This window comes from Rhea americana, unplaced genomic scaffold (assembly GCF_003343005.1).
Source record: "Rhea americana isolate MKP2758 unplaced genomic scaffold, rheAme1 scaffold_8, whole genome shotgun sequence".
In the NCBI taxonomy this organism is placed as follows: Eukaryota; Metazoa; Chordata; class Aves; order Rheiformes; family Rheidae; genus Rhea; species Rhea americana.
The window spans coordinates 1,428,471-1,441,647 of record NW_028186978.1 but is presented as its reverse complement, the minus strand read 5'-3'; the positions used below and the strand labels follow the sequence as shown (position 1 = coordinate 1,441,647).

General features: G+C 50.7%; 1 protein-coding gene across 1 annotated transcript; it reads left to right on the top strand.

Annotated features, from left to right (window-relative positions):
• The first annotated feature begins 1,489 nt into the window (after positions 1–1,489).
• GSX2 (GS homeobox 2) lies at positions 1,490–2,513 on the top strand. The gene is made up of 2 exons (XM_085322741.1): positions 1,490–1,934; positions 2,173–2,513. The coding sequence occupies exons 1-2, from the start codon at positions 1,490–1,492 to the stop codon at positions 2,511–2,513; spliced, it is 786 nt and encodes a 261-aa protein (XP_085178867.1).
• The last annotated feature ends 10,664 nt before the right edge of the window (positions 2,514–13,177 follow it).

The following is a 13,177-nucleotide window of genomic DNA, read 5'->3' as shown; positions in this document are numbered from 1 at the left end:
GGCCTTGAGTTGCACCGTTGAGGGATGTGGGGATGGGTAAAAGCACCGTCTCGATTAGGAGGCGGCCGGGCAAGCAGCAACTTTTTTTTTCTTTCTTTTTTCCCCCTCCCTCCCTCTTCCCTCTCTCTCTCTCTCTCTCTCGCAGAGTTTTAACAGCGATTTAAATAGCAGGGCGTTAGATGTGTATGGGGACTTCTGTGTCCCAGTCCGGCCCTTGTGCGCGATGACTGCCTTTAAACGCATCAAGGCTACTGATTCAGTTCCTAGCCGTTATTCAGTCTCTGGTAATCAAGCGTATTCTGTATTTTCTGCTTTAGAGCACAATTGTCACTTCCCTTTCCAGAGTCAAGGGGAATTGGATAAGTGGTCATTTTTAAACCCCGCTTCACATCTGCCAAACAAGAACGCAATCGCCGTTCTATTAACGATAAGTCTCTTCTTAAACTCCCATAAAACAGGTCATTGGAAAATCGTATAATATGCTGCCAATACCTTGGCTTTTTAATGCATTCTGAAATACTCAGGAGCCACCGACCGTATTTAGCTGTTTATCCAATTTTACTTTGAATGATTGCTTCAGCAAACTTGGTGGAGATCAAAGAATCCCTCTCTGACATGTTCGCCTTTCATTAGCACTGCGCGCTGGAGTCCCGAAGCAAGCGGGGAAGTTCGCTTGGAATTTTTCCGTTTTGATACCGTTTGGCTGAGAAATGTCTAGATATTTGGAGGTTGCGTCCTCTGAAGTAATTGCCAATTTGGCAAGATTCACGGGGGTGGAAAGGGGGCGGGAGGCGAGGGGGAAGGGACATCGGTCTGTGCGCACACACACACGATCCCTATCTTTCTCTCTGCCTGTATCTGTGACCTTAGCTCCTCTGATCTGGAAAGGGCCTCCTGAGCGGCTGGGCCCGGGAAAGGTGTTGGCCCCACGCCTCCCCGGCGGTCAGAGTCCCGTGGGTGCTCCGCAGCCCGAGCAGCCGGCGAGGACCGCGTGTTTCCGCGCATCACCTGCCGCCCTGCCCGCGGGGGGAAGGAGTGTGGTCCCCCCCCGGCCCCAGCCGAGCCCCCTCCTTGGGGCGGCTTTTAACGCGGCGGGTATGCTGGCAGGGGGGTGATGAGTCTCCCTCCTTCCCGGCTCCTGTGATTTAGCCAGGGCGAGGGGCTGCAGGCGTCGGGCGGCGAGCAGCAGGCACGCTCGGCGGCCCCCCCGTCCTGCCCTCCCTCGGCAGCCTCTCTGCGGGCTTGGGAAGCCGAGGAGATTTAGAACTGCGAGGCTTTCAGCAATCACGTGTTTAAATAGTTGATATAAAACCCCGGCGCAGGGGATCCAGGCGGGGGGACTTTAAGACCAGCCCTCTCCAGGGACCCTTTTGTTCAGCTCTCAAACATAAGCACCTTCTCGCCTCGCCAGGACTTCAGTGGCAACTTGGCCAAGAAGGAAAACCCGACTTTCGGGAGAGCCGGCCGCCGGCTGTAGCAGCCTTCCGAAATGTCCCGGTCTTTCTATGTCGACTCCTTAATCATCAAAGACTCCTCGAGGCCAGCTCCGTCCCTGCCTGAGCATCACCACGGCCAGGACTTCTTCATCCCTCTCAGCATGCCGTCCCCCCTCGTCATGTCGGTGTCGGGCCCGGGCTGCCCGTCCCGCAAGAGCGGCGCTTTCTGCGTCTGCCCGCTCTGTGTCACCTCGCACCTGCACTCCTCCCGCGGCGGCGGCGGCGGCGGCGGCGCCATCCCCCTCGTCAAGAGCCAGTTTCCCGGCGGCGGCGGCGAGGCCCCGTGCTGCCCGCGGGCGGGCCACGCTCACCACCCGCCGCAGCACGCCGCCGTGCCCGCCGCCGCCGCCCTGGGGCACCCGGCGCACCACGCACCTGCCTGCGCCGCCGCGACCTACAGCGTGAGCGACCCCCGGAGGTTTCACTGCCTCGGCATGGGTAGGGGCCCCGCGGCCGCCCAGGGCGCGGAGGGGAGGGCGGCGGGAGAAGGGTCTCTGCCAGGGAGATTTAGCGACGTGCCGCCTCAGGGGAGCGGCTCTGCGGCCGGCTGCCGGGGGCAGTCGGATGCAAAACCTCGAGCGAGGGAGCGCGGGGCTGTCTTTCCTCTTCTTCTTCTTCTCTCCCTCTCCACCCCCCCGCCCCCGTCCCACTTAAATTCTTGTTCTCTCCCGTCCAGGAGGGTCCGATTCCAGCCAAATTCAAAACGGGAAAAGGATGAGGACGGCTTTCACCAGCACCCAGCTCTTGGAGCTGGAGCGGGAGTTCTCCTCCAACATGTACCTGTCCCGACTGCGGAGGATCGAGATAGCCACTTACCTGAACCTGTCCGAGAAGCAAGTGAAAATCTGGTTCCAAAACAGGAGGGTGAAACATAAGAAAGAAGGCAAAGGCACCCAGCGAAACTCGCACGGGGGTTGCAAGTGCAGCACCAGCCAGGGGCATTACCCCAGGTCAGAGGACGAAGAATCTTTATCCCCCTCATCGGCGACCGAGGATAAAGAGATCTCGCTGCTATAGGAGCCCGGGCCGGCTGCCGCCGGGCCGCAGCCCCCGGCCCCGGCGCGGCGGCGGCGGCGGCGGCGCGGGCGGCACCGCGGCGCACCTGGCACAGCCCCGCGGAGCAGCCGCGCACGGAGCGCCGCTCGGCCGCCCTCGCCGGCCGCAAGGGTCATCCGAATCCGTCCACAGTAATAGATACGTATAAATATATTTTTTGGAAGGTAAATGCTTTAGTCGTGAGAGTTCAACTAAAAAAAAAAAAAAAAGTTATTTATGTAACCCCAGGAGCGGACACCTGCTCCTCCTAACATGTAACACGGGACTGGATTCGCGCCCCCCAGGGTTCCTCCCCTTCCTCCCCCAAGGCAGTTTAAAGGAAAAAAAATCATACTTTGAACTGAAAGTCGAGACACTAGAAAACTAAAAATCAAAACAAAACAAAAAATGTAGGACTGAGGACTTCCTGGATGGACTTCTTTTAAAAAAAAAAAGAAAAAAAAAAAGAAAAAGAAAAAGCAAGGGAAAAAAAAGAAAATAAAGATCAGTCGTTTGGATTGGGGTGTATGATTTTTTGTGAATAGTTTTATATAAAGTTTATATTTATATTTATTTAAATAAATGAGATCAGGCGAGAATTAAATGGGTTTTTTTTCTTTTTTTTTTCCTAAGTGCCAGCCTAGTTCTTGCAGCGAAGGTGGACTGGCTGGGGAAGGGTGTTTATATTTGCAATCCTTTGTACGATGGAAACATTGGTATGTGTCAGAATTCTATAAAGAACGCAAATAAATGCCATCAGCTACTAACCTGACTATGTTTTCTGTTACCCTGCGACTTCGGCTGGATGGGAGAGAAGCGGGGCGGGGGAAAGGGACCCTGCTCTCGCACAGCGGAATGCCAATGAAGCAGCGTTTCTAAGCCCGGCTCTCTGAGCAGCTTTGTGTTACTTTACAGCCGGAGACGGCGCACGGCCGCAGCGCGACTGACAGCTTTCGCCCGTCTGCTCGCGCTGCGCGGCGGCGGCCCGGCCCGGCCCGGCCCGGCCCGGCCTGGCGGCTGCTCCGGGACGACGCGCCCCGCTTTGCTCCGGGGGACGATCCGCTCGGCCCTTTCCCTGCCCAGGGCAGCTGCGTGCTCTCATGGGCCCATAGCTAGGCTAAAACACCGGTTTCTTTTCTTTTTTTTTTTCTTTTTTTTTCTTTTTTATCCCGGGCTGAGCCGGGTGGTGGTAATCAAAAAACAGGGAGAACTTTGGCGGTTTTATTCGCAGGCGCGGGGGCCCTCTCCAGCGCTTTCGGTATTGGCTTAGTTCAGGCGTCTTGSCCTGTCTCAGAGAGCAGAGCTGCTCTGTGGGGAAGGCCGAGAAGGGGCTGCCGCGCTCCGCGGTCCGTGCTGGGCTGTGCCGGGCCGGGCCCCCTGCCGCGCCCGCGGGGCCAGCGCGGAGTGGGACGGCGCTGGAGCCGGAGGTCAGTCCCGAGTGAGCCCTTCTCTAACTTTTTTCCTAGTTTCTGAGGTATTGGCGGGCAGGAAATGAGCAGATCGTAATAGCCCCTTGCACACTCTGCGTTGTCCCTGCTTTTTCTTTGGCTGGGTTTCCCACTAACTCCATCTGCAGTTTTGACTTCAGCCTCTGAACTTTTGCAAGGCTCCCTGGGAAAAGACATCCCCGAATAATTCCAACATTTCTCATGTTTGATCCAGTATCTAACTATGGAGTTTCAGCTCAGAGGCATGTCTCCATTTTCAATTGCCCACTCTGCTTCTAATCAGAAACTGAGTAATAAGGCTGCCTGCTGTTTGCTCAGCTAAAGGGAGTAAGTGCAGTGTATGCAAGAGAGAGAGGGTAGCCAGGAATAGCTCTTCAGAGCAGTCCCAGGACAGCTATGCACTGTCAAGTCATGGAGGAGAGTTCGCTTGCCTGGGCATGTCTGGGGTAGGAAGCAGAGGGCCTGCTGTGGGCTCTGCCCCACTGCCTGGACTGTGTGTGGGGTTTGGGGCAGGGCCCATGACCTGTGTGTGCACCTGTGTGTGCAGCAGAAGGGGAAAGTAAGGAGGAACAGAAGTTTCTAGCCTGGACTTGGAAAACAAACACAAAATGTCACTTTTCCTTTTCACAACTATTTCACTCCTTCAGCTGAGAAATTCTAGAGAGGCCAGCAACACAGATCCGAGCCAAGGGGACGGGGAGGTTGCTTACCCAAATGTTTGTTCCCTCATTCGCCAGGCCAAGAGGGCCAAAGATTTTGTGACTCCATCACAGGGGACTTCACGGAGGGCCCGGCTGGCCCAGCTGGCTCCTGTTATCCCTGAAAACTGGTGAGGTGGACTCTGGAAACTATTAACCCTCTGCTTCAGGTCCTTGCCTAGCTTGTGCCTAAACTCTAACTCAGTCCCTCCCTACCGAGAAGCTGGGAGGAGGAGTTAAAGTCCTGCCCCTCCACAGGGCAATGTCACCCCAATGGTGTAAAAGGAGGGAGTCAGCTGGCCTGCGAGGCCTTGGGAAGGCAGAGCCTGGATATCTAGGCCTGCAGCTGAGGGAGAAACAACCTTATGTTGACTCACATGTACAATTTAAAGATATTTTAAAACTGCAGAGACATTTCTGTAGAGAATGTACCTGTTCTCAGTGTAACTGTGGAGAGGTGCAGCTCGGCGAAGACATGTGCTGTCTCCCTGTCTCTGGAACTCAGCTCCTCTAGGTAGGATACATGAGAAGCAATGTCTTTGTTGCAGAATTTCACTATTCATTGAAAAGGAAGGAAAATGAAATAAATTGCTATTACTTGTATTAATCAATGCACCTTTCGAGGGGTAGTAGGAAATAGTGACATATTAGTATAGGCATAATAAACTATACTATATTATACTACTAAGATAGTTGCTATCATCAACATTTCTTATTTCCAAGTATTCCTGTTTCAATAAATTCCACCATTCCCCTCTTAGAAAAGAGGAACGATGAGACAATTTGTCCTGACATATCTCAGAAGATTAGGACAAACTCAGGACCTGAACATAGCTCTGGAGAATCTAGGTTAGTGTGACAGCAATTCTATGAGTCCTAACTTGTGGAAAAATATTGCAGGGTTTTGAAATCTAGCACAAAAAATACAAACAATATTCACTCATTTAATTCTTTAATTCACTCATTTTGATACAGTATTTTTTTTCCATGACAGTTTTTTCTACCCCCCAGTGTCCTTGCCTCATCCAGTGCACAAGACAGGCAGTGCTCAGCTACCTATTTAATACTCCTTCTTAGCTTTGGTTCTCTATAGTATAAGATACTGCTTATCTGCCTAGCCCTCTCATTCTGCCATAACTTTTGATCRACGTGAACCAGCCGGCTGAAATGAGAGTGCCGTGGAGGTCTCAAAACCATTGAGCTCCTCTACGTTGTGCAGCAAGCAGCAGCTGGCCAGAGGAGATTGCACCGGCTGGTGCACACAGGAGAGCCCCCAGCTGCCATTGGTTTGGCAGGAATCAGGTAACCCGCATATAATCACCAATATGAGATGTCTTTTGCCCAATGGCCTACTGTAAGAAGGGATAAGGGACAGTATCTGCCACAAGGTAGAATTTGACTTCTGTGCCTTGAAGGTAGAGAAGTAATAGTGGCAGTATAAGGGGCTGAGTGACAGCGACACTACTCAGATAACAACTGTTTCTTTTTATGTTTTGGAGTGATTTCAAGTTTTATTTGCTACAAGTGCGGTGAATAAGAAACAAATGCTACCCTCTCATTTTTCTTTGGTGCTTGTCATGACAATGTGTGAGAGCACTGAAAACATGACTGAATTTATCTTTATCAGTCCCATGGGAGCGATAGTTTAGTTTCTGTTTAGAAATTGAGAATGAAAGCTTAGAAAGATTAAGAGTGCCATACCGCCAGTGCCCGTTACATTGTGGGGCTCAATGTAATTTCCCAGTTTTATTTTCATTTTTAGCATGGAATGTGATTGAGGCACGTTCCCAACTTACTTCAGCTGCAGTTACAGTGCTCAGGATTTCTGCCAGATGTGTCCCGCTGTGGGCAGCCAGGAAGAGAGGAGCATGTGGTGCCTAGTTGTGAGGATTTACCCAAAGGATTATCTTGGAGGAAGTCAAGGGCAAAGGAGCTGCCCGTTCTCGGGAGTTTTGATGTTTCCTTGGGGCCAGCATTGTGCGTCCCGGCAGGCTCTCAGGTACCAGACGGCCCCCAATGCAAGCCAGGCCGGTGCCCACAGCCCCCAGCACTGCACACCCCCGGCCCTGAGCAAGGTGCTGATCCAGCACCTTGCAAGGGAGTGAAAAGTATAGCAGTGTGCAAGTAGAGGCCAAGCATTTGTACGAAGGATGGTAGTCATGTTTGCTTGAGTGWGCCCAGTACTGACCCTTCCTAGCCTTTCGGGGCTTGAATGAGCAAGCCCAGCACTCCYTTGGTGTAGCTTCCCCTCTTAGACTTTTAATTTGTTGCCTTTAATTCGATTCAGTTCTTTCCAATTAAAAATGGTGCAGGAAAACAGCCATATTGAGGAGTCTTGCTGATCTTTGTACTCATGTCCCTGCCAGCTCGGCTGCTGGATACAYGCTGCCAGAGCTTGGCCTGGGCCGAGGGCAGAAGGATCGGGCCCAGCCAGGGGTTCTGAGTCTGCCCCACAGTGGCAAGGTGGCTGGTGGGGGGCATGCTGCCCCCCGCCGCACTGCGAGCCCTGCAGAGCCCCGTGCCCCAAAGGTGGGGGGAGGACCCAGGGCTTGGAGTTAACAGCATGCAGCTAACGGCACATGGTCTTTGGGGAAAAATAGCTAGCAGAACGCCCAAATTTTCCCCTCTCCCTCTCCCTCTCCCTCTCCTCTCCTTTTTTCCTCTCTTTTTCCTCTCCCCTCTCTCTCTTTTTTTAAGTCTTCGTGGCTGCGCCGGAAGGGTCGGGGTACCTTGGAAGACCTCTAACGCGCGGGCGGCTTGGCTCCAGCCGCGCAGCGCGCTCGGCAGCGTGCGGCGGAGCCGGGGGGTAGCGGCCGGCCGGGGGCAGCCGGGCGCGGGCGCGGAGGGGCTCCCGGCGCGGAGCCGCCGCCCCGCGGCGCGGAAACCCCGCGCATTTCGGCAGCTGCAGGGGAATCAAATGTGCCTGGATGACAGCGGAATAATAAACAGCCCAAATGAGAGGTGCCACTCGGGAAAGCTCAGGGCGGGTGTGCGCGCTGTAGCGCGCTGCGCCCTCGCCGTGAAAGCGCCGATTTCACGCAGCGTCTGCTCCGCGCCACTCCGCGCCCCCCTGCGCGCTTCCCAGGCGGCCCTGCTCAGGGCGACCCGCCGGCGGCCGCTGCTGCCATCGCCCCGCGCCTCCCCCGGCGCCCCGTCCCAAGTATCCAGAGGATTTAAGCTATTGCAAGGGGACCCACGGGGATCGGAAGTGCGTGGTGTGTGCTCTGCAAAAATAACTCGTTTCAGATTAATGAAGGAGTGACAATTTCAAGGCTAACGTTGGCACTGCCCGAGCCAGAGCGTGGGGAGCTCGCCAGGCTGTGCTTTATATTGTCCACTTTTCTGAAGAGCAGACAAAGATGGATAGAGAGACATTGAAAAGCAGGAGGCGTATTTCAAACAGTTCAATGAAGAGGGTTGTCACTTAAAGACAAGAACCATAGTGCTTTGATGACTTTGTATTAGCCTCACCGTTTCAAATAAGTGACTCTACTCYCTTTACGGAATTCACCAAATTTAGTAGAGGACACTTCAGTGAAGCTGCTTTGAGCAGTAACAAGAGCCTGTAAGGGCGGGGGGAAACTCCCGTCGGATTTTGGAAAGAAAAGTGCCGATCCCGAGATTGTTTCTCTTCCCATCCTCAACTGATTAACCTCGACAACATCAGGGTTTAGAATTTACGTGGGACATCAGTGCGAAACAGCCGAAATAATCCGGCTCCTTCAGTAACCACGAAGAAAATCGTGCGGAAAGTTTCCTCCTCGAAATCCCGGCGAGAGATGCAGCCCCTCTGCAAGTCCCGTGGACACGAATTCGGGGGCATTGCTTTGTGAATCACTTTTTACGTACCTCGAGAAAAGCCCAGCACGCCCGGAGAGCTGGGTTTGTAAAAAAAAGTTGCGTGTGATCCTCGAGGTACTTGCACGCGTCCGCGCGTGTGTAGGAGTGGGTACCCGCAGGTGCCACACGCGTGTGCGCGCTGCCTCCGCGCCCTCCTGTCGCCGGGGCGCCTCTCTACGTCGCTCCGCTCGCTGCGCGCCCCCGCCGCCGCCGCCGCCCCGCCTGCGAGCGGACGCCCTGGCCGCGCCGCTGCGGCAGCCCGCGGGCGGCTCGCTGCGCCCGGGCGGCGGGTGCGCGAGTGCCGCGGCGAGAGAGGGCTCCGCTTGCCGGGAGATTTCTCTGCCAGAGACATTTTTTTTTTTAAGATAGGGACCCCCGACCGTTGCAGACCCACAGGCTTTGAAGGCACAGCGAAAGGGCTTCGCTGCGGGTTTGAGAGAACCATTTAGTCACTGTTTCATTAGGCACTATTTGAACCTTGCAACATGTGGTAATTTCTGGGGCAAGCTGAAAAGGGGGGATTATGTAGGAGGGACACAAGGAAATTAGCTAACGGTTAATTTAACTCGTTTTCTGGTAGAATTTTCGATACATTCCTAATTGACTGAGGAGGCAGGTGAAGTCTTCAGTTCCAGGCAGACTCATTCACGGTGAGAATAAATGGCTCTTTTTCAACTCACACTGCTCACAATATATCATCAGGGAAAAGACATGCAATGAATATGTTGATTTTTTTTTATTATTATTAATGGAATTACACCCTGCTACGCAGGTGTGAGGGTAAAAACCTATWCGGCGATGAAATCAGATTAACAATGAAATGAGAATTTTATTAGCTTTCTATGTCACATAGACCTGGATTTAAACTGTCAAAACAAGAAACAAGGAGGGGAAAGAAAAAAGATACTCTGAAGGCAACACTGCCAATCAATGGGCAGAAGTAGTAGCTTGGTATCCAAATAATAATTAGCTGTAATTCCCAGTGAATATCTACACCGCACAGTCTATGCTATTTATATCATATAGAGAATGTATGATTAGCCCATAATGGCAAATCTCCGCTGAGCCCGGGGTTTGCCAATTAACCCTCAGCGCTCTGGTTCGCGCAGAAGCGCGGAGACGTGACAACGAGCGGCAATAAAACGTCGGCTCTTTTCGGGAGCAAACTCCGGCTGGGAGAGCAGTGGCGTGAGCCGGGCGGAGGGCCGAAGGCAGCGCGTCGCAGCGCGTTTGGGCCGCGAGCAGAGAGGCGCTGGGCGGCGGCGGCCGGGGCGGCGGGCGCTACCTGGCCGCGGGCGGAGAGGTGCCGCGGGCCGTCGGGGCAGGGCCGGCCGCCAGGGGAGCCCGCCACGTCTGCCAAGGGCCCCTTTGTAGCCAACCTGCTATAGAAAGCTGCATGGCGCTCTGCATGACAAAACACCATTAAGCTTGCTATTCAGGACTTCTGCAGCTGGTAGCCCATTGGGAGAGTGGGAGGAAACGCGAATATATTAGTTGTGAGAAGGGGAGGGGAAAAAAAAAGACAGAAAACAACCTCAGCACCGGGATGGGTGTCGGGCACGTATGTGTGTGGTTTTTTTTGTGTGTGTGTGTGTGTGTGTTGGCCCCCTTTATTTATTTGCATGGAGGGGAAGTGGGAGGAGGAGGAAGGGTGAGGAAGGCTGGCCCTGGGGACTCGGGGGCGGCRGAGGCCAAGGGCCCCTTTCCACGGGGTCAGTCCGTGCAGCCCTCCTGAGCCACCCAAGGCCCTGGCAACCGTCTGAGTGATRGCTGCAGGCCTCAGCACCCACGGGGCTTGTAACGGGGAGTAGAGCAGCTCCCTGCCAGGCTACGGGAGACGGGAACAGGCTTTGGTGATCAACAGCCAAGTGAAATTGTGGTTTAATACGCTAGCAAAGCCATCAATTTCCTCTGCRTAGTCTCCTTTTCCTACTTTTTTTCTCTGTTGTGACCCAACCAGAGTCAACTGTGAGACTGCTGAAAAGCTTGTACAGACTGAGGGGCACCAGCCCCTAGAACAGACTGAATGACAGCCAAAATAGAGAAAATACTGGAAAAGTAGCATTAAAATTCACCCAGACAATCTATTGTATTTCATTTTTATCTTCCCAAGCCAACAGCCATAATGTATACATGCCTATAGTCTGTATGTAAAACAACAACAACAAAACACAATTTAACACTCCCAAATCAAAAATGTCCAAGAATTTTTTTTGTATGAAATAGTCATTTTACTCTAAACAATCCAACTCCTGTGAAAGTGAATGAGTTTTTGTTCAGAATTGCATACTGTACAGAACTGAGAGCTGATCATAAGGTCTTGAATCTTGGCCACAAAGATGTGGATCTGAATAGGGGTCCTTCCCTTTTCCTCCATAGAAGGGTGCAATGATGGAGAAGGTTTTTATGCCGCAAATGCTCTGAATCTCCTTCAAAATAGCATGGTCGAGGCCAAAATGCAGCCAGAAGATGCAAATRGCATTTGAGCCAAGAAGCATACTAGGAATAACACATGGACTGCTTCTGAATAAAAAAAATATGTTCTAATTTTCACCACTAAGCTTAGATTTTAACTAATCCACCACAGTTATGCAGTTCTTCTATAGCAGTCATCAGAGCAGTCATGGCTTTATAGTCTCAAAACAGGAAAGCAAGTAAGGACATTGCTATTCAGCTACCGTAAAGGAGGAGTACAGTTGCATTTTTTTTTCAATTACCTCGAGAGATGAAGCTTGGATGTTGATGAATATTTTGATGAATGTATGTGGACAGACAGTTATCCTATGTTGATTTTCATTAAACTATTAATATTRAAGACACCATCAAATCTTTAGATGTATGAATGACTCCACTGAATTCAGTGGGACTRTGATCAGAAATTAATCTTGATTGTGCTAAAGTCTGCAAAATATTTGAGAGGGAGATGGGAGATTAGCAGAAAATGTAAATCCTAGTTTATACTAACAATATTAATTTTCATATTTCTAGCATCATTTCTACCTGTTATCACAATTTTGTTTTGAGAATGCAGCTCTTTTTCTTCACTCAAATTAAACAGATTGAATGATTTCATGAATAGCCAGAAATTTCTACTTTTTTTCTAGATAGAAGGACCTGCCAATTTTTCATAGCGAAAAGATACTCTGAAATCATTATGTTAAAATGCTGCTATTATTAAGAAAAGATCATGAAATGTTTTTTTTTGTGTTGCATTGTTTTCTCTCCTTGAACATTTTCTTTTTTTAATCTGTTTTGTCTTTTGTAATCACCTTTGCAAGATTGAGTGGGCTTAGAAAATGTAGAGTTTAATAGATTTTGGCAGTTAAATCCATTGGGTTTTTAATGAAAGCTGTTGAGTTGCAGTAGAGTTGTCAATGTTTTTTTTTTTTTTTTTTCTTTTTCAAAATTGCTATTAAATTGTAAACAAGTGATTGCATGCCCAGAAAGCAGTTCCCAAGCTTTAGATTTTTCTTAGGCAAAGAGAAAATTCAGTGAATTCCAAATGAAAGTCTGTTGAGGCCAGACTACCTCAGCAATTATTGGCCTCTCAAGGCTTTCCTAGTTCGTGACAAAATGATCAGACCTTTTCATTTAAACTAGAAATTTGATTTAGGGAAATAATTCAGACCTTTATACAAARTTGCCGTTACAGATGAGTATGAGAAGAAAGAAAACCCGAGTTAGATGAAAACCTTGTAGAAAAAAGGCACTGAGTGCTTCAAAAACCTTGATTTTGACTTCATCTTCTGAGTAATATTTGGGAAGAAGACCAGGTGATTCTCCTTGATACTTGGAGGGARACCATCTGTATATGTAACGCAGGCAAAGTCTCTATCCACGATAAACACGTGATGGCCTCAGCCCCCTGCCCCTGGTGCCAAAGTCCATGACTGTGGCCATGCTGCCCAGATTACTCAGTTGTGCGTTTTACCATCCTCAGGGGACCTGCAACTGCACTAATCGGAAAAGGAAAGGGAAAATTGCAATTTTTTTTCTGAGGGAAACTATGTGAAAATAAATGAAAGTGAATCGTGAGAAGAACAGGCTGCCGGGCTTATGTACACCAGCTGTGTTTATGCTGGAGTCTTGTGACCAATTTAAGAAGTCAATATTGCCACTGGAAAGATGATCTTTGCCTCCAGTACTTCCCTGCTTCTGGTTCTCTGAAATGTCCCATCCTCTGCTCCCGTTCTTCTCTGTTGTCTCCTGCTGAAACTTGTGCCCTGGCGTTCATCTGGTTCTTTGAGAAGCACATGAAAACAGAAGAGGTAGCCAGGTCATCCAGCTTACAGCGCTGCGCCTCCATCAGAGGTGGGAGCATTAGTGTAATCTTTAAGACTTTATTTCTCTCCTAATTGACACTGGCTAATGGATTCAAAAATGACAGGGGACCTCCAAGAGTGGACAAGGCTGAGAGATGGATGGGGAGAGGGACAGGCAGATTGCTCTCCTAAATTTAATCTCCTTAGGAAATAAGGTTTGCAGTATCAGCTGCTGGCAGAAACTGCACTGCCATAGTAGCTAGGTCAAAGTTGAAGTCTTTAAACATATCTTCAGAATAAATGCAGCCTTTGTAATGGGCTTTCCTGGAGGAAGACTTCTCCCATGTCTGAGGTACAGGAATATCAACAGAAAGGCRCAGAGCCTGGAGCCATAGTGC